General features: G+C 40.3%; 1 protein-coding gene across 6 annotated transcripts; it reads right to left on the bottom strand.

The window, feature by feature from the left end:
- Nucleotides 1–4,774: 4,774 nt before the first annotated feature.
- LOC137100943 (enolase-phosphatase E1-like) lies at nt 4,775–25,329 on the bottom strand. 6 transcript variants are annotated; one of them, XM_067478647.1, is made up of 6 exons: nt 25,037–25,329; nt 24,366–24,626; nt 18,550–22,596; nt 14,680–14,803; nt 11,157–12,035; nt 4,775–10,101 (listed from the first exon to the last, which is right to left on the bottom strand). In XM_067478647.1, exons 3-6 carry the CDS (start codon nt 21,959–21,961, stop codon nt 9,516–9,518), a joined length of 5,001 nt encoding a protein of 1,666 aa, XP_067334748.1. In that variant the 5' UTR covers nt 21,962–22,596; nt 24,366–24,626; nt 25,037–25,329; the 3' UTR covers nt 4,775–9,515. The 6 variants fall into 6 exon arrangements, with proteins under 6 accessions (XP_067334748.1, XP_067334749.1, XP_067334750.1 ...); XM_067478648.1 differs by having other exon boundaries at nt 24,522–24,626; XM_067478649.1 differs by having other exon boundaries at nt 24,565–24,626.
- Nucleotides 25,330–25,562: the final 233 nt, after the last annotated feature.

The following is a 25,562-nucleotide window of genomic DNA, read 5'->3' as shown; positions in this document are numbered from 1 at the left end:
GGACACTTTGACATGCGACCCCAGGATCTGGGGATCAAACCAACAACCCTGAAATTGGCGGACGACTACTCTATCTCCTGCGCCACTGCTGCCCCAGTTTAACAGTTTGTCGTGTTTCCCCCTAGTGGCCACAAATCAATGCAGTTTTATTATTAGATCATAGGACAGGAAAAATTTCATTAATTTTCAAAAGAAACAAGACACATTTAGGTCATTTTCGTGCTGATTCAGTTACACTAACATTTTTGTTCTTATATATATATATATATATATATATATATATATATATATATATATATATATATATACACACACACACACACATTGTTCTTATATAACATATGCTCACGTAATTTTTGCAGTAAGTTTTAATTTAATAGCACATGAAGAAGTGCAGATTGACTTAAGGCCCCTGTCGGTTTGCTGTAAACGTCGCCTGTCACGGGTTCACACACTTTGTTATTCAATGTACTGTATCTCAGCTCCCTATTATTATCATTGTTATTGTTGTTGTTTTCTGCGTATTTTTACAATATTTTAGATTAATTAATTGCTGGTGTTTATATGTTTTTCTGTAATCTTTACTATAATTACTAATTAGGTGTTATCTGTTATCCGTGGTTTGTGTGTATCTGTTTACTCAAATTAGTTTTTGCTCCATGAGACTTTACTGTCAAACTTTTCCACCATTGGATGTTAAGTTCAATTTGCCATCACAATCCAAAAGTAGGTCAGGACATACCTGTCAGATGCCTGGAGCCTGAGGAATTTTACATGAGCTTAGGCATAAAGAAGGCACCGTGAGATCTTGTTTATATATGGTCGTTTCTTCATGAATAGAGTTTAACACTCCGTTGTCGATGCAGCAACACATTGGGTTCATTTTGTCAGTTTTTCAGAAGTGTTTCTGAGTCCATTACAGAATCCTATCTGTCTGGAATGCAGTGCTGCCTGAGGGCCTGAAGATCACTGGAAATCAGTATTAGTTTTTGTATTGGTGAAAAGTCTGCATATGTTTGTCTGTGTTGGCCCTGAGATAGACCTGACCAAGGTGTACCTGGCCTCTGAAAGCTGGAATAGGCTCTGCCCCCCATGGCTCTGAACAGGATAAACACTTATAGGTAGAGGTGGATGCATGCTGAAATATTTGCCAACATGGTCTTTTTTACAGATTGTTGAACCTCACCCCATCCTTCCTTCTACATCGATTCGCTCCCCGGCTGACTCTCTTAGCTCTGCTTATGTTTCTTCCCAGCAAATGCAGGTCTATAGTTTTATGGTCGTCAACATCAAAAACAGGAACAACAATATTAATAACAATAATGATAATGATGTGATTAAAGGTTAATTAAAGTAAAGGCTTACAGTTTGCATGGCGTTTTGTTGCACAGCCTGAGAAACAACCTTGAATCCTGATGCCTTGTACTTTATATTTGTGTTTGCTTGTATGCTTCTCTGTCTCTGTGTGTGTGTGTGTGTGTGTGTGCGCACGCGCTCGTGTTAGATTCTGCTGAGGTTCAGCACTTCTTTTTGTCCTCCTCTCTTCACACATGCAGTGCATACAAACAGCTAGCACCCACACAGCACAACAACACACACATGTAGACAATAAAAAAAAAGCAAGCAGGCACCTACACACACACACACCCACACACTCACACAGTGTAACACACAACAGCGATGCAAAAGAGAAAGAGACCCAAGAGAAAGGCCACAGAGAGAGTAGTTGCATATTCTGTATTTAACATTAATGTATAATCACTCAATTATTTGGGGGATTGTTCCTGCAGGAGGCCTGTTAAAACATGAACACTGTGTTCTGACACTAGAGGAGGAAAGAACCTTCACGATCAGTACACGGTTAATGAGGCAGCGTAGTCGAGCCACCCACCTGTCCAGACCAGGTCAAGAGGCACCTGGTGACCTGGTGTTCTGTACAAGGTGGATGAAATAACATGAACACATCCTCCCACCCACTATTTCCAGAGATTGTGTGGCTGAAGTCTTCATTTCAGCCGTACACTCTGATCAGCAGACAGCAACTAAACATAGTGTTCTTGGAAGTAGCGATGCAAATGCACATTGTCACAGTGTGAGATACGATGAGGTACTGTAAGGTTAGTAATATACAGCCACAACATTATTACCGGCTGTGGAAAAGAGTGAGCATGGGAAAACTTTAATTCTTGGGGTTGAACAATCTCTACGCAATTCTCTAAAGAAGGCCAGGATATGTGAGTGAAATCCTCACAAACATCATGTAAAGGGGACATTGTGTTGACACAAGTTTTGTCCCAGTGCTGTTTGCCAGGCCCCAACTAAACCTTAACACTCAACTTTAGCCAAGAAAACCAACCCAGAGCTTAGTCACTGAGCTGGTAGATGATAAAAACCGAATAGGGTTTTGATTTTGTAAAAGATTGTATGTTAGTTGTTTAGAGAGACACTGTCAATGTCTTGCAGGACTGAGATATTGGACTCTGTGGGCTTCCTGCTTATAGGAACACCCCTTCAGAAAATGCTAGTCATTCCATTTCTTTTTGTTATTATTTCATTTAGCCGATTTATGCATTACTCATTATGCCTGATATTTTCCTTTAATAGGAGATAATGGTCTGGAGAAGTCTGTGCAAAGCTCTCTGAGACTGAGTATTGGGATAGAACAGTTTGGTTTATGAAGGTCAGCTTACGTTTACGATGTGACAGCTGTAATGACAGGAAAAGCCTTCTCGGTGGAATATTCTCAAATACCAGATGTCGCTCACAGGAAGCATGCTCTAATAATTGTCCTCTTTCTCGCGGCTTTATTATCCTTCCAAAGACACGGCAGCAGCACCACATACTTCTTCAAAGCATAAAGGAATTTCGAGATCGATCTCATAACTGAGCTCAGACACACATACCTTTACACACATCATCACAAGCGACTCCACCTCTACGGTATTAGAACAATTTAACATCCTCATTGCCTCAAAGGGGCTCAGTAGGCAGGGTCAAGCGGCTATCTCATGGGTGGCATCAAATGAGAAGGCTAAGAACACAGCTGAGTAAACATGCATTGCAAACTTTCTCTGCTGATCATGAAGATCAGTATAAAGAAAAGATCAACATTCATAATTTGCGTGGAGGAAAAAAAAAAAAATAGGCATCTGAGTTTTTGAAAAAGCCTACGTATTTAGCATATGCACGATTACACATTGCATGGTACTTTTATGGCTTCCAAGATGAAGAAAATAATAACTTTTACTTACATTCTAACTAAATTTAAAAAAAAATTATGTTTCTTTAAAAATCAAATCTTTCTATTTTTCTTAGAGTTCACTGATCCTGAAAAGTTTCTTCAAGTTAGTTGAGAAACGGTAGCTGGTTAATCTAGTTACATGTTTTTACAGACTGTGCAACAAACAGGCTGTGTCATCTGGCCCAACACACCACAGTCCCTGGGGAGCTGAGGAACTGGCACATAGATTAACTATTCATAATGGTAGTCCCTCTGTTTTTCTTTCTCATATTCAAAGTGCTCTAATTACTCAGCCTTAAATAGATAGTCAGACCTACATTTCTGACACGAATCCTCATAGAACATTAATACACAGATGGCACTGTAGGCTGGCTGTATGTGCATTCTGTGTGTGTGTGTGTGTGTGTGAGAGAGAGAGAGAGAGTGTGTGTAATCATAAATAAGGACATTAAAGAAATTTTGAAAGAAGTACAACTCTTGTAATCATGATTAAAAAGGTAAGTTGTGTGTCAATGATGAATTACGGTGATGTTTCCCCAGTAATGAGTGAACTCACACCCCCAATTTAGTTTTAAATACAGCAAACCTTTGTTCTACAAAATGACTAAATTGGCCTGGTTACTTGGTCATTTAGCTAGAATGGCTTCTTCCAGTCAAAGCAAAGTTTTAGCTATGATTTCTATAGGATATAATAAAACCATGCTTACTAAGGTATCTGCAGAGATCATCTAATATGAAAAGAAACATAAGCAGTCAGATAGTCAGACAAGTTGTAAAAAGGGTCAGCCTGAAAAAGTGAACCACTTAGTTTGAAGGAAAAAAGTTAGTGCAGCTGGGTCACAATAATTCCTCGTTGCACAAATACATACATATACATTACTTAGTACAGTACATCAAAGTTAAAACAAGATGTCTGTAAATGTCCGATGTACCGTAATCATTTTACCCTTCAGCTTTCTGTTCCTTTACAGGCATTTTGGCTAATTTGGGGTCTTGTTTAAAACTTTGTGTTTCGGGCCCTAACTTAGTTTTAGCCATGTTACCATAACTAACAATTAACTTGCCTATAATATTATTATGAACAGTAGGGGGGGGGGGGGGGGGGGGAATTCAGTTGTAAGGAATTATCTGTTATGATTTTTAATGTGTTACTTTATTAAATATTAAAGCTGCCCTATTGTTCAATTAAATTTTATTTAAGGTATTATTTATTGTATATGCTGCTTATGGTTTGTGCATAATATAACCCAGTACCCATCTTTTAGCTGAAACCTAAAAGAAATGTCTGGGCTAAAAAGGCCATTCAGTGTGTCACTGACTTCAAGCAGAACCTGTCACATTATGCATTGTCACTTGAGCCACTTGTTAATCTAAAAATAATCCTGACTAGAACAGTTTTTGATTCATGCATAAAAATAAACTTGGGTTAAAGTATAGTGTAACTTCATCTAGTAACATGTTTAGTGAAAGCCAAGAATGGAGAACGCAGGATTAAGACAGCTGAGACAGAAACAGAGAGCAAAGGCAGCCAAATTCCACCATCAAATGTAGTCTTTATTTGTACATAAATGCGTTTCAGCAAGGCTTGGGAATACAGCACACAATTTCACATAAGTCATCTTTTTCCACTAAGGGTCACTCTCGGGTCTTACTGTAATTCTTAATCACCACTAAGCGTTAACAGTGAACAGCGTTAACTTGAACAGCAAAATATTACGTGTATGGTTGGACTTGACTGGATTTTACAAAAGTCTGTGAAGGATGTTTAAAGTAATTTATCCTTAATATGTCACAGTGAAACTAGATGTCTTGCCACAGTTTAAAGCGAGCTAAAAATCCAAAAGTCTTTAAGGTTTACTGTACCCAAACAGACAAAAATCCCTTTGTGCAAACGCATAATGCAACTGAAAAATATGTCATTCTTCCCAAAGAAAGCCTGTTTCCAAGTCCTACACGGCATACTGCCAGCTGTTTAATATACTAAAGAAAATCCCACACAGGTTACAGGTAATGAACAGTGTCTCCTCATAAACACTGTTTTAAAGAACAAGGCCTCAGCCACAACCAGGGTGAATTAAGTCCATGTAAAAATAGGGCACGTAGACCACCAGAGAGATTGTACAGTTAGTTGATAATGGTCCATGGACCCATCTCATTTCTACACCAAGAAACAGTCAGCTCTTCATACATGATCGTGTCATGATGCCAGAGCTGGCAGAGAATCAGCAAGAAACTGTGAAACCGGCTCTGCTCAACATCCATGTTTTAGATGGCCTCTTTTATTTAGAATTAAAAAAACAGGAGACATGAAAATGATGCCTCTCATAACACATACATCTGCTCTATGTATTTATATTGCTAATAGGTCATGTGGGTGCGATCGACCAAAACTATGTGGAAAATCACATTGTGAGCTTGTGAGCCCCCCCCCCCCCCAAAAAAAATAAATCTGTCATATATTTAAAAGATATATTCCCTGATTTTAATATTGCATTCAAATGGAAGGCTGGATTAGGCCCCAAGACCCTAAATGTTCCAGGTTCCCTGTCTGTCAAATCCTCTTAGTAATTTCTTTATTTTATTAACTGCCAAGTTAAAGTAGAATATTTAATGAGTCAAGTGCTTTATCTAAGCTTTAAAATGTAATTTTTGTGAGTCCAAGCTAGCTGTAGCACGTGACTCGCAATCAATAAGATACTCGAAAAGAATCCAATCTGCTCCATCTGCCCTTCACTTTACTTCACCCTCTTCTTTCTGTTCTTCTACCACCTGCTACACTCACACAGGTTTTTCAACGAACTATGTTATTGTCTGTGAAGCAGGTGGGGGGAGCAGTGCCTCACTTAATAGAGTGGCTGCCTATCACCTGCAGAGTTCTGTGGTTCGCAGATCGATTCTCCCTGACTATATGTTGAAGTGTCCCTGGTGAAGACACTAAACCCCTCAAACTGTGGCTGGTAGCGTGCAGGCCTGAGGGACAGCCACAAGGCAGAGGAGAGAATTAATGGGTCTGAAAAAGAAAAAAAAAAACTCTCTAATTGAAGAAGAAAACAAAAGCTACAAAATGCTAGAAATACTGAGTATGTTTATTTAAAATGCGTAGAATGATTTTACTACAACATACTGCATGTGACAAACGTTGCACACAGTAGCTTTAAACTGCTGAACCCAGATGAGCACATAAGCTATGGCATTTTAGTACATATATAACGTCCGAGTTGTGTGGGTCAGTAAAATTTGCTAACACAATACAGTAATGTGACTTATTTGTTAGTTAATATGAAATTAACCCGTCACCTGTAATATTATACTAATCTTCTGGTAATTTGCCAATTGAGGATCGGTACAGGACATGATGCTTTCAAAAGAAGAAATACACGTTCCCAGTTTTACCTAAGCTTTTTTATTCCTGTTGTGTGTTTGTAGCTGGCCTGCTAACAATAGCCTACATCAGGAATTACACTTGGTGGCTGTGTGTGGAGATACTCACAGGATCACTGAAACTATGCTAGTTGCTGAATGGTCATTAAATCTCCCCAAACTGCCTGACTGCTTGTTTTATATTTCTACATATTTCAAATACAATAGATGCAACATGTGTGTGTGAGTGTGTGTGTGTGTGTGTGTGTGTGTGTGTTTGGAGATTGTTCAAAGGCACCTTTGAAGGAGCTGGGCAAAGTAACAAGACCATATTTATGAGTAATGAACAGATATTTTTGCTTTCCACTAATCAGTAAATCAATAACCTTTTAAGTAAAAAGTAATTATTACAGTTCTCAATTAACTAGAAGTACGAATGATTTTGTGACGTTAAAACAACATGTTGTGTTCTACATAAGTTGGTTTCTCCTGTCTGCCTTAAATGATTCCTGAAAATGCCAATCTGTCCTCACACCTCACTGTTCATGCTCAAAACTGACTTCCAGCACGATTTGGGATGTTTTTGCACGTCATCACCATATTAACGAAGGTCCATTGATTGCATTTCGACATAGTTAAAAAAGTCATTTAACACACCCCCATTCCCAGCCCCACACCGATCAGTCATTAATGCATCGTTGATTAACATTCCCTTCTCAAGACATGCTGAGGGTCAAAAACAAAGATCTGCAGCTTTAAAAAATAAAGAAATGCCAATGAAGCACTTAATTCCTCTGTGGATGTGCTTCTACATCTGCGCTCAAAAGCGCAAAAAAAATAAATCCATCACTGAACCCGACAGGTGCGCTGAGGGCTCCACCAAATCCTGTTGGTTTACATAGAGAATCGTGACGGAGAATAAGCACACGCAGAGCTGTTCAGTGTTTAGAATGGCAGTTAAAGCTGCACAAGGCAACAGTTTTCATTTCATCTTCCACCATCCAGTGCCATTACCTTCAGTCTCAGCACACACTCAGACACATTTGGTTGACCGTGACTAAACCCGCTTAAAATTGATTTGCCTGTCAGGCTACAACGTCCCACGCAGCCTTTCATAACCACATCATATAGTAACAAGATTGTGTAACTGACAACCATTTGTTAACCTTTTCACATTCCCTTTGTCACGTTTGTAACAAATGTGATGGTGCTGTGCCTTCTATCAAAGACGTATCACTTTTAACCTCAGTGAATGATTCCCACATCCGTTTTAAGACATTAGTAGCTTAGACCTCTGTGTAATTACTCAACAACAAGACCACTGCTGGGATGACTGGCAGCTGTACTAGCCTCCACACTGCATTTTACATTCTGTGTGTCTGACTTGGATTTGGAGGGAAACCTTCTGGAAGGCTTTACTTTCAGCACAAACGAGGCTAAAGCTGTCGAATTTTCTCACCGTGACAAATGGCAGAGGGGAGTCAACAGCGAATGGAAAACAAAACAAAACCAAAAAGAAAAAGAAAATGTTTGCAACCTGTTTATCCTCTTCAGTAAAACCAAAGATGCTACAGAGGAGAAGACAAACAGGGCGAAAAAGGGATTATGGTAGATGAAGTCTTTATTTTGAGAATTACTAGCACTTAAAATTCTAGTGGCGAACACCAAAGGCTGTCAATAATCTCAACCATGGTCTTGCTGATTAGGGCAATTATACCAAGTTACCTGATGATGCTAAAAAATGTTATACATAAACTCTCTTAATGAGTGTAAGACTGCATTTACTATTAGCATTTGGCTGTTTAAATAAAATGAACCTCAGCCGTTATTATACACATCACTCACGCAACACTTTCCACATATGAAACACACACATATGAAATATAACATATATATCTATAAGCATATTGCTTAATTATTACATTCACAATTTAAAATCTAATTGATAAATAAAACATTTAAATTAAATGTTATTACTAAATCATTCCATTATTTGTTGATCTGTGCACTTTCATGTATAGATATTTCACTTGATAATTCTCTCAGAGTTCAAAATATATTATTGATACACTGGTAAATACATTGTAAAGTTGAACGTGATTATAAAATACATTGTACACAGTAAAGTTGGACCTTAGTCGGTTTTTAAAAGTCACTTTTGAAGGACATACACGAAGGTGGTTTAATTGAGGCATCATATAGGGGAGAAAGTGTAATTTGATATAAGGCCTGAGACTCATTTACATTGTTAGATTCTAGACAGCAATTCTTTTCTCTAAGTGTAGTCACTTTTATGTATTACTGTTACTGAACTCAAATACTGTAAGGTCTACAGTAAACACACGTGACCAAGCCAAATTATTCAGTATGCCTGATACGATCTATGAATTCTGTTTTAGGGCAGATTTTCCTTGACTTTAACAGTGTATTAATTTAAAATAAAAAGCCCACAGAACTATTAATTTGTGTTATATTTAATGTTAACACGTAGCTTTGAAATCAACCCTGTGTTTCAGAAGTTGAGTGTCGATAAACTCATCAGGACGCTGTGCATATCTTACCTTAGTGTTCTATCAGTGGTCGTAACTCCACACACAATCTCAACCTGAAAGTTTCTGGTTTGCCTGAGTCTCACTGTCTCAAACGTCATTGAATATATACAATATTGTGCAGGCTAACCTAAGACAATGCAACAGTTAACTAGTCTTTTTTACGCAGCCTTTTTTTAGGGTTATAAGAAGGCAATGGCAGCAGCTAAATGCAAAATTCATTATTTACAAGCAAAAAAAAAAAAAAAGCTGTCAGTTTCTACAAAACAAGGAGAAGAACTTTTCTACTTTCCTGCCACAAATGCAGCGTCGGGTCAATAAAAGCTCTTCACAGATGGTCAGACCGAAGCCATTTCCTTCACACATTAACCAGAAGACGATGATGATGGTGAAGATGAAGAAGACGAGGAAGATGAAGGGGAGGGTCTACGCATCTCGCCTCCTCCCAGTTCCGTGAACCTTAGCAGTGATGTTGATGTCGCCTCCTTTTCTCTATCCTTTCTACTTCCTGTGCAAACTGACCTCTGGGCTGGTTTAAACTGCCATGTCACTTTCTTTGTCGTCGACGACTGTTCTCCTATTGTTGCCGACTTCACTGGTGTAGTGACAGGCTTAGTTGCCATGGGAATGCTTGGAGTTGGTGCCAAGCCGGTGGTAACCCCAGTCACCTTCCTTGCAATCCCATTGTTGTTTCGGTCTTGTTCCATGAAGAGCTCGCTGAGCACTTCGGGCTCGGTGGTGTCTCCGAACAAGTCCCAGCCAGGTTCAGCAGGCAGCTGTTTGGATCTCGCAGAACCAGAAGATTTGCTACCAGCAGCAGAGTTTCTGGAGGAGCGACTGGGATCGGAATCAGACAGATCTGAGTCCCAGTCACTGTCCCCTGCCACTGAGCCACAACCTAGTACTGACAGATCAACGGGGCCAGAGCCTGAACTCTCCGAGTCTGACTCCCTGGAAAAACACAACAAACAGATGTGAGCACAAAATCGTACAAAAGTATTGCAGTAGGCAAAGTAAACAATGTGATCGGTGGCTTTTGCAGTCTTTCATATTTTCCTCCTTATATCCTCATTTTCATGTTTGAATGAAACCTTTGCGCCACTTTAAAAGGATGGAGAAATCTGAACTCTGACACAAACAGTCTTCATATCAAATTACAAACGGCTTAGCGCAAAAATGAGTGCTGAATTCTGAACACCTAGAAAACATGCACACGCTTCCATTTAAAAGGTTCTGTAGTTAGTTAGTAACGGGGATCATGCAACTCAAAGTATGCCTTCACCTAAATGAAAAAAATGAAATACAATTAAGTTAACAGTACAAAAGATTATGTTAAATCTGCCATCAGTTTCCTGCCCTGCTCAAACCAGCCTGGCCTGAACCCTGACTTCCTGTCGCAAGATGTCTGACAGAAGCTTCTCTGGAGCCTTCCTGAAGTGCTGCCAATGCCTTTTTGCTCTGCAATCCTTTTAGGCTGCTAATACCTGAAGGATGCTTCTGGGATTGCCTGGACCCTTCAGCTTAAGTACTTGAGGACTAACCTAGTGTTGAGCAGCAGACCAGCATCTCCACAGTGGAGGCTTGGACCAACCACTTGGATTCTGTGTATGTAACCTTCCCTGAGCTGTGTTCTAAAGGTAGCAGATAAAGACCTGACCTGAGAACCAATACAGACTGCATCAACAATTGACGCTGGATTGTGATGAAAACAGGGAAGAAACAGAATGTGACACTCAATTTTCTTGATTTATCAGCTTTTCCGATTTATCAACCCTCACCTATGGTCAAGACATTTGGGTAATGCTAATGGTAATCACTGCTCGACTGAGTTGAGATAAGCCAACTGTCTTTCGATTAGGTTGGTTATTTGATTAGGTTGACCCTTGGACATCTCCCTGGTATTCCTGGCTCACCCATCCGGGTAATATCTTCTCTAAGAGACCATCTTGCTATCTCATGGCTTCAAAGATATGACAACAGCATACACAAAACTGCACATCCATTACCTGCCACTGTAGGACGTTGTTCCTGCAGGGCCAAGCAGCAGGCAGGCTGGAGCAGCAAGGTAGACAAAGCTGTCGGTGCACAGAAAATCTCCTTCCTCTGGATTTTGTGGGGCAAGGTGACTTTTCCTGGCATCCAGTTCTCTGGACTGGAAATGTGTTTTCATGCTATCTGAATGTTGCTGTCCACTCTCTTGCTTTGTATCGGTGGGAGCGTCTGTCACTGTGGCAACTTCACCCTCGGAGACAGGTCTTGCAGATACAGCAAGGTAAACAAAGCTGTCCGACTGGACGAAGGGATCTATGTCACCACAGTCCAGTCCTGAGCTTCTGAATGGTTTCTGATTAGGATCTAAAAGGTGTTTGATTACTTTTTTTGTTGGGGACAGAGGAAGAGGAGAGTCCCCCCCGATAAGGGTCACTTTTTTCCTGGGTGGTATGTCTTCACTTTGCGAATGCTTTAGATTCGGGGAGCACTCAATATCTGTACGGGGCCCAAATGGGGCCCTAATGACTGAAACTGTTCCTATTTTCCCATCTTTCCTTCCACTCTCTTCTTTGCCTCTCTCATGTCCCCCCATTTTTCCATGCCCTGCTTCCTCTCTTGAACTATTACCTACTATGTCTTGAGAGGGGGTGTTTAAAAGTGATGGGTAGCACCACTGTAGCTCCGCACTTTCCTCCCTCCCCCATTCCTTCAACCCATCATCCCCATCCTTCTCCAGTGATGTGCTGCTGCTGCCTAGGTCAGAACCACTGATAGGCTGGTCGCTGTCTGATCCGGCTTCCTCCTGGCTCTGATTGGACAAAGAGAGAAAGACGCCACTGGAGTCGGACTCCAGCGTTAGGTTGGAGTCTGGAGAGCTGTCCTCCTTTGTGGCGCTAGAAAAAAAGGCAAGGCAGTCAAATGACTACTACATCCTCATGTTTTTGTTAAGCTCCTGTGTCTCTACTGTTGGTTACAGTACCACACACTGTCATCGAATGTATCATACCTTTTCAGATCAAGCCCATTGAATCTGTTTTGTGTTTCAGCCACTGGAGCGCTTAGTTTTTTTTAATGGCACTGGATGTTTGCACAAAACCTAAAGGTGGTAGGTACATAATTAAGAATACATGGACTGCAACGACTGTGGGGTGTTAAATACTGTCCAAAGGAAGGAAAACATAAAAATTTTAATTTTAATAAGCATTGGAGAGATAAGTGAAGATAAATTATTCTAAGCACTAAAAACCAGCTGATGCCCCCTGTGTATTTCGAGGCTTTCATTGTTTAACTGGTTAGTGTATAAAATACATACTTTTGTGAACTTAATGCTTAGAAATAGATTGTAAATCCATAACTAAAGCAACTTCAGCTCATAACCATATGTACTAAATGTGCTTGCCAAACTATTGGGAAGACAAACAACTTCTAACATCAGTAGAAGTAGGAGATGCTCTCAACAGCAAAACATAAATCGCAATGAAATATCCACACAATGCATGACAGATTTATATACATGCAGTCAGATCCAGAGTCCTTCTGGATCAACCACAAATACACACAAATCACTTAATAAACTAACTGCATTTGAACTGTTGCAATTGGATGTCAGGAGTACTAAACTAATACAACAGCACTGAATTTAGTCAGTAATTAAGAGGTTTTATTCATTTTGACTGAGAAAGACTGTTTACCAATCTTTCTCGTGTAAGTCATTTCATGTCTCTGTATTGGACAGTTACATGTGGTGTCCCTTAAGGAACAAGGGCCAATACCAGTGCATTAAGTTATATCACTCACGACTCAGCGTCAAGAAATTTTGTGCATTTAATTTGCATTTACTTACATGTAGAATCCAAACACGATCAATTTTAAACTGCGAGAAATCTTGACACCTCACTGCACGGTACACAGCCACAAGTCAAAATCGGGTGCTGATATATTTCATTGCTCTGTGAGTATATATCAAAAAATATAAAAAGAAAAGAAATGAGAAATGAAAAGAAAAACACATCCAAAAATAATAGTTTGTTGTTTAAATCAGCTTAGAAAACGGGTTTGGAATTGTTACATGTGCCATGCTCCATATTAGTGTGGTGACTCAGGCCCCAACAGAATAAATTGAAAATGTCCAGATGTTCTAATGAAAGTCATACATTCACTCAACTGACCCATGTGAGCAGTAAAGATGTGTGTACTGTGGAATTTGAGCCTATATGGCCATGATTTAAATTGAAGATCCAATGGTGTTGTGGCCCAGTGCATTTGTAACCCCCTCTAAAAGCTGACTGTGATCAGGCCAGATCAATTTCTATCTGCGCTGAATTCAAACCTAGATTATGTTCTTGCCCTGTGTGATGAACCTTCAGTTATTTTGAATGCATGCAAAATACAGATGTGCCCAATGGATCCTGAGGATCAGTGTCAGGGCTGATGTAGGAGTACATTATTTTAAAGTCCTAAAATAAAGCAGATCAACTTCCACATCTCAAGTTTGTGGTCTCACCACGTCTTTCTCCTTTTCCCTGGAGTTTCCCGCTATCTTTAGCCCTTTTTACACAGAACTCACGTCATATGATCATTAAGACAACTCTTCCTAACTACAGCAGTGATGATTTTGTGTGTTGATTGGGGGTCAAGCACAGTCATGGATTAACTTTGATGCAAAAAACATGGACTACTATTATTTGCAGTTCAGGATTAGTCAGAGGTACCTGCTTAGGGTATGTTTAGCATCATAGCATGACTGTCCAGGCTGGACTTTAAATGCCTTGGTGGTTCCTGAGAATCCTCAGTGTTTTTCCTCCATTGCACGTCTTATTGCACAAGCAAGATAGGATGTATGTGGAAATGTCTTTGAGGAGAAAGACCAGTTGCTGGTCTCAGTAGTAACCCTTGATCAAAAGGTCACACTCCTTTGAAACCAACACTCCAAGTTGCCCCTTCTCTTTCTGTCTTACTATCTCCAGTACCTGCATAATGGAGGGTGAACAGTGATCCACCATGCCAGGTCTGTACATTTTATGCAGAAGAGAGGGGCAGCTAAATGCCACAAAAACACGGTCCCTGAAGAATCAAAGGGCTGAGTTAGTCTCAGATATACAGATTTTTTGAAGCAGAGGGGACATTATATTTAACTTGACTTTACTACAACACTTGTTAATCATATATGCAACAAAATCTGCAATAATGAAGAATAATGGAATCACACACCTGCTGTATGAGCAGAAACAATCGGGTAGAAATGTTTTTGCCCTCACCACGTCACATTGGTCCGAATAAGTTAGGTTTAGGTTAGGTTTTCACAGTCAAAAGATGATATTAGCCTATTCAATCTTTGTATATGAACATCATTTGAATACTGAGCACTGTGTCTTTTTGTGTGTTCAGAGAAATCAGACTCAGTATTGGCAGATATCCAGTACTGAAGGACTTAGATCGTGATCTGGGCCAAATAACCTATTCAGGACATCGCTAATATCAACATGGTGGAGAATGGTTGAGAGTCAGTGCAGACTGTAGTTGTGCTTGCGGAATCACCTTGTGCCAACAGTGGAGGTCCCAGCAGATTTAGTGGACCATTCAGCAGAAGGTCTGTCTGTGTCTGTAGCTGGTGAGGCCATAGCAGTGAGCTCCAAACTGACCTGGGATCTGCTCCCCACTCCTGAGAAAAAGAGGGAACTGGTTCAACCCAAAAATACGAAAGATACATCGCACTATTAATCAGTAGGTCAGTGTTTGCCATTTTCTAGTAGTTGTGTGACATGTGTTTTGTTTTTCTAGCTGAAGCAAACCAGCTAATCCTAATCTAGGTAACAAGCCAGCATCACTCACCAATCATTACAATCACACAAACAAGTCCCAGTCCAAACTAACGAAGTCGCTTTAAACCTTGATTTTCCTTTCTTTAAAGGAACAATGATCAGTATCAGTATTAGTATCCACCTCAACATCCACAAGGACGTATCTACCTAGTCCTTATTTGCCACCAGATTTTAATTCAACCTATGCAACTTCATAATCTTAGAAATAAATTTGAAATAAATTTCAGTATTTGAGCCATATACATGTGAACAATAGGCACCAAAACTGCTGTCTTTTATTGTAAAATATCTAAACGTAGACCCAATCTATAAACTATCCAAGAAAGGCAGATATCATGTATGTGTCATGTTATTTAATGTTATGTATTAGCCATAACATTATTAGGCTGATATGTATAAAGTTCACAACAATAACTCACCATCTGTTATTTTGGTTCTTCTATAAATGAGACAATTCACAGTCAGACTTGCACAAACAATGCAGAGCAACTGCTGATATTAGAAAGCTTTCCAGTGTATACGCTGGTGTTTTAGGTAGTTACCAAATGCAAAACTGGAATTTAATGGATTTCATTGAAAAATGCTACATTTATTTTTTTAAATGCATTTTTTCTGCGTTACACTTTTTTTTGCCCTAAAATAAACATTTTCATACAGTTTGAAATATAATTGTTAACATTTGTCAACACGATAGAAAAATGTCTAAATCAGTCTATAAGCATTATTGTACAATTGTTGATATTTATATTATTTGTATTTCTTTGTGTAATGCCAGTGTGCATAGATTTATGGGGATAGTTAGATAACCAGCCATAAAACAAAATGGGCACCCTAGACCCTCATACATCCAGTGGTTTGTAGTCAAAATATGTAACCAGGTATGATTATTCCAGCAGTACTAGGTTATAAACTACGGTGAAATAATGAAGCTGTTAGAGATGTAACTATACAACCAGCTCAGGACTTACAGTTTGATCCACCCACAGTACAACAAACAAAGTAAGAATAAAAAGAAATCAATGTTCTGGTTTACTTCTTAGGTGGAAAATGTGTTTGCTTTTTCAAACATCAGTTTTTTTAGTTTTCCATTTGTATGTAGATTCTCATATCAATTAATCAGTTTTAAACCTCTCAACTTAAATTCGGCTTAGTAGCACTTGGTAACAACTTACAAAACTGCACACAAAAAGTATTTATTAAAGAACAAATTAGCATTGACCTGAGAGTTCATGACTAATTCCTGAATAACTGAACTGACTCTGAAATTGGCACTAGGTGTACATACAGTATATATAATATGATGAGTTACTAGAGAACAGGCTACAAGATAATATACTAATAAATAACATTTCCTTTTTAAATAATAGCATTTTCGTACACAGTGTTGTAAAATTTTACTTTTTCTTTAAGCCTGCAGAATCAATGACTTCTTAACATTAAAATGTATATTTTGTATATAGGAATGCTGCTGCTCTATGAAAAATGTCCTTGTTATAGTGACTGGTAAATGAATGAACTGTGTTTAAAAGCACTGTTTGCACAAATAGAAGAACAGATACATGTATACTTTAATGTAAAGATTATTAAACCATTGAACTTTAAATAAAACTAAAGAAAATATTTCATGTTTGCACCATCACCACAGGAAGGCTCCGATTTTTCTTTTTGCAATGAATTTTTTGGAGCTTTCATGATCTATTTAAAAGGTTAATCTGTTTTGGGTCCTTCAAGAATTAGAGGACAATTTAAGCATTAACACTTTTGCAAAACTGGTTCTTTATTTTATAGTTTTCTGTTATGAATTTAAGATAAATATGTATTAAACCCTCCAACAATTTGATTCGTCCAGCTCAAACATTAATTTTACACTTTTTATGAGATGATTTATTTGTTGTGCACTCTTCTTGATGCACCCCTGTTATAAATATGCAGGAACCTGAAAACAGTATATTTTAAAATATTGTGTAGTAAATCCTGTACCATTAAAGAAATAAATAAAATAATTTAATTTCAAATAAGTCTGGACTCACATTAACTTAGGCAACGTTTGAAATCAATCCCACTAATTTTTTCACTAGTCACACACTTTTCTTTACAATTTTCAATATTTATTTTCAAGTATTTGAACAAACACCTCATGTATATAATCATTAAAACTGTTAAAAGGACAATAGGTCATGAGCTTAAATATTTGTTTCAGATTATTTTTTAAAAAAATTATATGTAGTAGGGTTGAAATTAATTGCAAAGACTAAGAGAGTTGAATGGACATATTCATGTAAATCATGTCATAAATGTGACAAATAACTACTCAGAACCACACCAATGTTGTTTATTAACATTTCAGATATATTTACTATGGATGATTAACAGAATGAGTAGGAATGACTCAAAAAAATATGCATTTCAAGACTTTAAACTGGATGTGATCAAATACCAAAACAGAAGAGAGAAAGAACTGATAAATGTGATGAATAATCAGTTTAAGAATATTCAGATTTAATTCTTATGGCGGGTCAGAGTGTTCCATACCTCTGTGAATTGTGGACGAGAAAAAGCCATTTATTTGGGGCATTTATTTGGTATTTTATATAATATTTCTGTATCAAGTGTATGTTACACAGAAAGTTTTTGTTTTAGTATTTTGAGCATGGAACATTTTAAATTTCATGTGCGGGAAAGAAAATGTCCTCTAATTCTGGAAAGACCCTTTTAGGGTCTATTGTTTTGCATTTTTTAAAATACGAACTAGTTCATGTAAATGTTTTCAAGAGCTACTGCAGCGAAAACACACACAGAGGAACCACAGTCATCATAGAGCCCTTTGCTGTAAATCGTCCAGACACAGAAATGAGCAAAATTGTAAGGAGCCTCATGTTAAAACTGAGGATAGCTTAGCTAACCTGAGCTGCTGATCAAAAATCAACTATTCCTCCAAATAAAAAAAAAAACTACTGCACAGTGATGCAAAAACAATAAATGAATTCCTCTTAAACGCATTGAAACTAGAGTAAAAAGCTTGGATTGAAAATAAAAGGTTTGACAAAAGTGCAAATTTTTATGTTAAATAGAGCAAAGATAAAAGTCTTCACAACAAAAAAACACATAATTGTAGCTGAAATTTCAACTCAAGTACAATCAAAGAAATTTTTACATGATTCCTTCCTACCTCTGGTGATTAGCAAACTACAGTTATTCCTGCTGCCAGTGAAGTTATCCAGGACCCCACACCACAGGTAATATATGCATATTTGACAGCTGCATGGAACAAACAAAGACTGACTACAATCTAAGCAGCAGAGCCAGCAAATTCTGACTTTTTCCCCAGTGGGGGGGGGGGTCAAGCTCTAACATCACACAAGCTATTTTCTACAATGCAAGCAACAGCATATTTTCTCGGGCCGTTTTGGGATAGTAAACTGATGGCTTTCAAAATCTCTCAGTTTGTAATGTCTTTTCTGGTAACTCACCTCGAGTAAATATAACAAATAATATTAATCTATTTCCCAAATTTAGTACCATTGCAGGCACCAAAAAAAAAAAAAATTAATAGAATATTAGGATTGAAAATCCAACATATATCTACCTGTTATGAGAGCAGCTTTGTCTCTTTGTGTCCCAGGGTGTGTTTGGTATATGTCACCTCGATCCCTCTGGGGCTCCAACAGTGTTTGGTATAAATCCTGGGTGTCCATATGGGGCTGGGACAGGTCAAGGTGCTCCAGGTCAGAGTCCAGCTCCCTGGCTCTCCTTTCCAACTCTGTCAAGCTAAGTTCCGAGGCTGCTGACGAGGGTGGGTGAGAGCCTCCAAAGCCAACTGGGGGCCGAAGAAGAGGCCAACGCTGCAAGGAGCCGGAGAGAGAATCTATGTCACCTCCTTGTCCTCCTCCTCCCTTCTCCCAGCCGTCATCCCACAATGTGTTCACCATCTCAAGGACAGCATCCCAACTCTCCATTCCCCCTTCCTCTCCAGGGGTCCTTCCTTGTCCTACCTCCACTTCCCCACCCTCTTTCTGTAATTTAGCCACTACTCCCTCCAACTCTTGTTCGTCCAGCTCTTGGATTCCATCCTTAATCTTCATACCTTTACTCTCCATGTTTTCTGAAATTATTTGTACATCCTTCTCCTGTTTCATTTTTAGATTTAAATTTCTTTGGACTTTTTCTTCAACCCTTCTTGTTTCTTGTTTGGTTTCTTCCACAAGCCCCTCGACAACAATAACCTTCACTTTTTCCCCACCTACATTTACTTCTGTTTTTTCTTTATCTTCTTTCCTCTCCTTCTCTTTCTTCTCTTCCTTTCCCTTTCTCTCCTCACTAGCAGTCTTCTCCTTACTCCGGTCTGCTTGTTTCTCCTTGCTCCGAGATCTCCTGGATTCTTCCTGCTCTCTGCAAACCCTCCAGTGTTCCAAGTTCTGCTCCTTCAGGGAAGCCCTGCCCACCAAACTGACCCCCTGTGCTGTTTCTGGATGGGAGGGCTCTTTCAGCGAAAGTCGTCCCACAATACTTGTAGCGTTTATTATGCTTGTTGCTGGATTATCTGAAGTGTGCCCTGGACAGGGGTGGAGGTGTGCATGTGGGCGCCTCTTCTCTAATGCTGAGAGGACAGAAGGGAGTGGAGGGAGAATAGGAAGGTTGTGGAGTGCCCCACCCTGCCGCACAGTTCTCTTTCGGACAATGATTCGCCGTGGCCAGGTGGACTCTATGCCTTCGGCAGGGTCTGACGACTCAAGGTTTTCAAGCCCTCTGTTTAGTCGTGGGCTGATTACGCCTGGTCGTAGCCCTGTGGCTGTACCGGGTCGGGTCTTGGAGCTGGACTTCGATGATTTGGACTTGTGGGATCTGGAAGATTTCTGTGAATGACTGGATTCAATCTTATCAATGTCCAAAGGCTTTTTCCCAGCTGGATCTTCAGGAGCAACTTCAGTTTTATCTCCAGTTATAACAGTAGGCTGAGCTTTATCTATAGTCATTGTACTGTTTTGGGCTTCAGTGACAACCTCCATCTCAGGATTACTCCTATTCCCTGTCTCTCTATCAACCTTAGCTTCTTGTACTGCCTCAGGTTCGGATGTAAAGGCAGTTGTAGCTTCCATTTCAATTTTAGCTTCTGCTCTGGACTCTGTTGTTGCAACCTCTTCATTTTTAACTTTAGCTACAGCTTCGGCTTCAGGTCCAACCCTGTTCTCTATCTGTTTAGAACTAGCTTTAACCTCAACTCCTGCCTGAAGCTTAATTTCTGGACCAGGTCCATCTGCAATCTCAAGTTTACTGTCAGCGTCAGTCACAGTAGGAGGCATAATCTCAGCAATGGGTTCTGGTTTAGCCACACTACGTCCCCCCTTTTCTCCACTCCTTGTCCCTCCCCTGTGTCCTTCTTTGACAGCTGGATTCATATTTTCTATCTCTACCCCAGATTGCACTTTTCCTTCCAATTCACGTCCCCCCGGTCTTGTTTTCACTTGGGAGCCCATTCTTTTTTCAGACCCACTTTTAAAGTTAGCCCTGGATCCATTATCATATTTGTTCCAGTTTTCAGCTCTGTGGTGTTCTTGCATTGCAGCCCTGATTTCAGCCTCTGATATGTTTGCAGTGCCAACTTGACTTACTAACCTTGGTCCAGATTTGCTCTCAACCAGCACTAAACCTACACCCCCATTGTCAAACTTAGAAACCATTCCCCCACCCACACTCTCAGGGACAACTTTGGATCCTGCTCTATTCCTACCCACAGCACAGGTACCCATTCTGGGAGCAGCACTAGGGGATGGTGAAGGTGAGGGCTGGGGGAGCAACAGAGGTGTTGTGTCTAAAACCTGGTCGGGATCTAAAAATACAGAGTCTCTGTCTGAACGCAGAGGAACTGGTCGGCCGTACCCGAAGGTCCCAAAAGTTGATGTTTCCCTCTTTTCCCTTTCCCTTGCTCTCTCCCTTTCCAGCCTTCCCCTCTCCCTCTCTCTTTCCCACTCTCGCTGGGCCCACCCTCGCTCCATCTCTCTTTCCCTTTCCCTCTCCCACTGTCTGTCTCGCTCACTGCGGCCCCATCCCCCTCCTTGATCCCTCAGATCCTGCTCAAGGTCATGAGCGGACAGTTGGACCAGCGGGGAACGGTAGGGTGACCGTCTAAGCTCATGGGGTGGTGACAGCCTAAGGCTCTGGGTTTGGGAATAATGCCTTGGCTGAATAACATGGGGAGGGGAACAGCGCAAACTCTGTGTCTGACTGGGGCGAGGTTTGGCAGGAGAGAAAAAGACCGGAGTATGGTAACCTGAAGAAAGAGGTGAACCGGAGAAAGGGGAAATGAGGGGGGAGGTAAGAGAAGACTGTCCCCCAGGGGTAGGGTAGTGCCCTGGGTTCAGATATGCCCCTCCTCTGTCCATCATTTCAGTTGTAGTAAGCTCCAGACACTGAATGTGTTTTGGAGGTGTCAAGACTTTCCAGGAATGTCTGTCATCTCGGCTCTTTGTGCTGTCACCATGGTGATGATGGTGGTGATGATGGTGTTTCTTGGATGAGGAAGAGGAGACTCCTGGAGCTGAGAACGAGGACATAGACGGAGAAACGGATCGATTGTAATGTCCTGGTGAGTGGCAGCCACTACCATCAGCATCCTGACCCCCAAGCTTCAACGAATCATAGATGGCTCTTTCGTCCAGTCGCCTGACGAATGAGGGGTTTGGAGTTAAAGAGCGGGGCTGTGGATCGAACATGTCAGCTGGGGGCCTGCTAACCCTGAGCGAGCCACTTGCAGAGAAGCTAAAACTTCCCTCACCTCCACCATCTCGCCGTATGGATCCTCCAGGGTGGTGGTGATGGCTGTCAATCTGTTGATTGATGCACATTGTATCATAGATGGATCGTTGGGGTATGTAGCCATCTCCATATCCCCCTTCAATTCCCCCATCTTGCCCCCCCACGCCCCCATCACCAGCTCCATGTTTCTCTAGGCAGCAGGAGCTCCTCCTGAAACACCCAGGACGGCTTAGAGGCTTGCCCATAATTGGTCGGATGGCGGATGGTGGGAGGGGTTGGTGGGAGGCACGTGGGAAGTTTGAAGAGTGAATTGTGAACTTCTTTAAGTGACTAAAACTGAAAAGAATAGCCTGAAAAACAACTCTCAGGATGTGCAAAGCACTTGGCAGCAGGCTTTGATATTGCCATGGCAAATAGAAAAAACTGGAGAAATGTTACATTCACAAGGAATCATATCTCTTCTGTTAACTGAGGGGTTGGAACAATCTTGTAATTACAAAAAATCCTCTTGTCAAAATCTCCACGGCGTAAAAGCAACATAAACAACATTTTTTCGAGTTTGGAAATGGAATCCAGCTTTGAGAAATATTCCAAGCTGATTTTGGAGACACACGTGAAAAGAACACAAAATGAGTCCAGTTTTTATGTCCACAGGATTGCCGTTTTTAGCTCATTGTCTCTCTCACTCTTTCCGGACATTACTTCATTTGCATTTATTCTGGTCGTTTATTGTCCGGGCTGTATGTTCACAGCCATTTAAATCTTTTTCCGGCCGAGCATTAGTCAATCACAAACACAGCGACAGAAAGACATTGTACAGTGGATGGCAGATTGGATCCACTGAAAGCTTCTCCTCCTATTCTGGCGGTGTTTGCTGATTCTGTGGGAAACAAAGCAAACAACAAAAACGGTTTGTATGTAAAACAACTTGAAAAGGTACAACTATCTCTACACATTTCAGGATCAATAGTCAGTATTGAAATGTGAATTAAAAATCAATAAATTATTCTTTGTTGCAAAAACTAGAACTCAGCCTGTGAACAGTTGTACGTTGCCCTTTAAGGCTCTTAAAGGTGCTTGAAAGGGTTCAAATATTCAGTCATCATGTATCAGGTATTTTGGATTAGGCATGACACTGGTTACAATCTTAAGACAGGATTTCAAGTGCATCCAGGTAAGGGAGGGTCTAAAGAAAGACACAGTTAGGTTGAATTATAGGAGCAGTAGAATTCAGTGGTTTTTGACTCAGTACTAGGAAGTAAAAGTAAGATAAAGATAAGAAAGCAAATCTCATCCTGAGTTTGACCATTCTTTTTTTATTGCTCTCTTCTGTAATTCCCCAGTTTGGGGGGCCTGGTGACTTGTGGGTTTGAGCATCAGGTTGGGGTGCAGATGGTCGCAGGATTGAATCCCACCCCATCAGCTGTAGCCCTGCCCAGCCACCAAGGACCTTGGTAGCAGTCCTGAGCCCAGATAAAATAGGGGGGTTGTGGCAGGAAGTGCATCTGGCTTAAAAAAAAACTCATTCCAAATCAACGTGCAGACCAAAAGCTTGTTTTTTTGTAAATGCCCAGTTTAGCGGAAGTACAATCGTAAACTATCAGGGTGCCTCTTTAATTTTAATCCAACGTTGCCTACAGAGCATTTGCCAAACAACTGAGAGCTAAACTAGCCCAGAGACATCTTAAAAAGTAGCCAACCATTTCCTCAATGTATTGATTAGGATATTAGAATCACTTATGCTAAATATTGCATTCAGGTAAAACACCAACCCAAGTACCTCCATGTATCCATTTACTAATAATGCTGAGGAGAGAAGCACTCTGCTTTGACGTGGGAAGAAACAAATGCAAACAAAAGCATTGGTCTTAATCCTTCTTTGACACTGGTTTTTCAAAACATTTCTTTTTTCTTTGTGATTTTTGTACTTCAACCATTACTTCAACAACTGTCTGCACAAATATTTAAAAACAAGTACATTTTTCATCCAAGGACAGTCTGCACATTGAGGTAGAAGCTGCAGCCCTTGTTGGCAAACCCTTTATCATTAAAGTTGCATCTAAATCATACAGTCAGGCTTATAAGCATTTGGACATTGAAAAATGTGCCATGAATTTGGCTCTTTATGTTACTATGAAGGATTTGAAGTTTGAATTTAGACAAACTCATCTGTGAGATAGCCAAAAACATGAAGGGTGGTCAAATCAAGTATTTGGTACAGTTAGGTACTTTTAAAAGGTGCCTAAGAACTTGAAAACATCTGTGGTGCATGACAGGAGAAGTTGAAAACCCTTCCCAACAATCCACCAGATCAAGAACATCATCTAAGAGGTAGGTGGAAAGAGTTTGCAGAAGGAATCTAAAGCATATCGCCTCATTTGTAAAGCATGGTGGAGGTAGTGTTATGGCGTGGGCATGTATGGCTGCCAAACAAACTGCTTCCTTGTATTTATTGATGGTGTGACTCCTGCCAAGAGCAGCAGAATGATTTCGAGAATGTTTAGGACTCTATAATTTGCAAAGACTTGCCAATTGTTTTAAAAGTCATTGGACGGTGCTTCACAGTGCAGATGGTCAATGACAAGCCAGTCAAGACATTTAAAATGTAAGAAGTGGAATATTCTGCAAGAGCCACATCAGTCACCTGACCTGAATCCAACCGAGCCACAATGATGAAAACTGTTTCACTGTCCACGTCCTTTGGGCTCTATAACATAGCACGGTCTTCATATGGGTTCAGATGCAAGAGATGCAGAACTTTTAAATGTATATGAGTGGACAACATTGTAAATAGTATAACCCTACTTATCTCATCTCTTAGCTCAGTTATTTATGTTATATAACATACAACACCAAGCCAGATCCAAAGAGAAAGTCAAGATGGTGTTGATATCTCTTTAAAGCTGGTTCCTGAGTTCAGAGGGGGGAAAGTTAAAATAGAAATTAAAAAAGAAAAATCATTGGCTAAAGCAAAAACTCAATTTAGAGTACGTCTTTTTACAGAAGAGAAAAATGGTCAGTCACACTGTGAAAAGCATCTTTAGAGAGCTGTCTACAATAGTATCTAGACACAAACCCAGCTCAAATGTAATATTCAACACCCCCAACCATCTCATTTGCATGCATTAGCAATGTTTTAGAAAACCTCATCAAAGGAGCCTATTCATAATTGAGATTCACTCCTAGTCTCTCTATCTCTTTCTCTATCTTTTCTGCGTGCCTTCATTCCTAAGCACCCCCCCCCCACCACCACCACCACCACCCCTTCACTGCCACTGCCACCTGCTCTATTTTCTCCCGATCAATAGAAAAGCCAGAACCTTATCAACATGGTCACAGTCATTAGAAGGCATCAGTCAATCCAGTCCATCGAACTCAGTTCCATCCTTGTAATGTGTTCCCATATTCCCTCAAATCAGCATCCTCGTTTGTTGTTTTTCTTACCGGCATCTCTGCTCCTGTCGTTTCTTTCTGTCTCTCTTTATCTCTGTCGTTTTTTCTCTTTTTCTATCACTTGTCTCCCTTGCTCTCTCTCTGCCTCCCCCCTCTCCCTCTCTCTCCCTCTGCTGTGAATCATGCCTTCTGTCAGAGGAAGGTTTTTTTGACAAGCGTGCTCTCTGCCAACCAACACACCAACGCAAACCCTCCTCCTCCTCCTCCTCTCCCTTTCCCTCTCTCTCTCTCTCTCCCTTATAGCTTTTCGTCACCTCAATTCATCCTCCCTCTACCTCTTGCTCTCTCTCTCCTTCTCTTCCTCTATATCTTCTCCCTCCCATTTACACTCCACACAGCTTCGGGGCTTTAAGAGCTTTGGAGCTGCAAAGAGACCAACTTCTCCTCTCCATC

The sequence above is a fragment of the Channa argus genome, chromosome 16 (assembly GCF_033026475.1).
Source record: "Channa argus isolate prfri chromosome 16, Channa argus male v1.0, whole genome shotgun sequence".
Taxonomy (NCBI): domain Eukaryota; kingdom Metazoa; phylum Chordata; class Actinopteri; order Anabantiformes; family Channidae; genus Channa; species Channa argus.
This window is presented reverse-complemented; position numbering and strand designations above follow the sequence as displayed.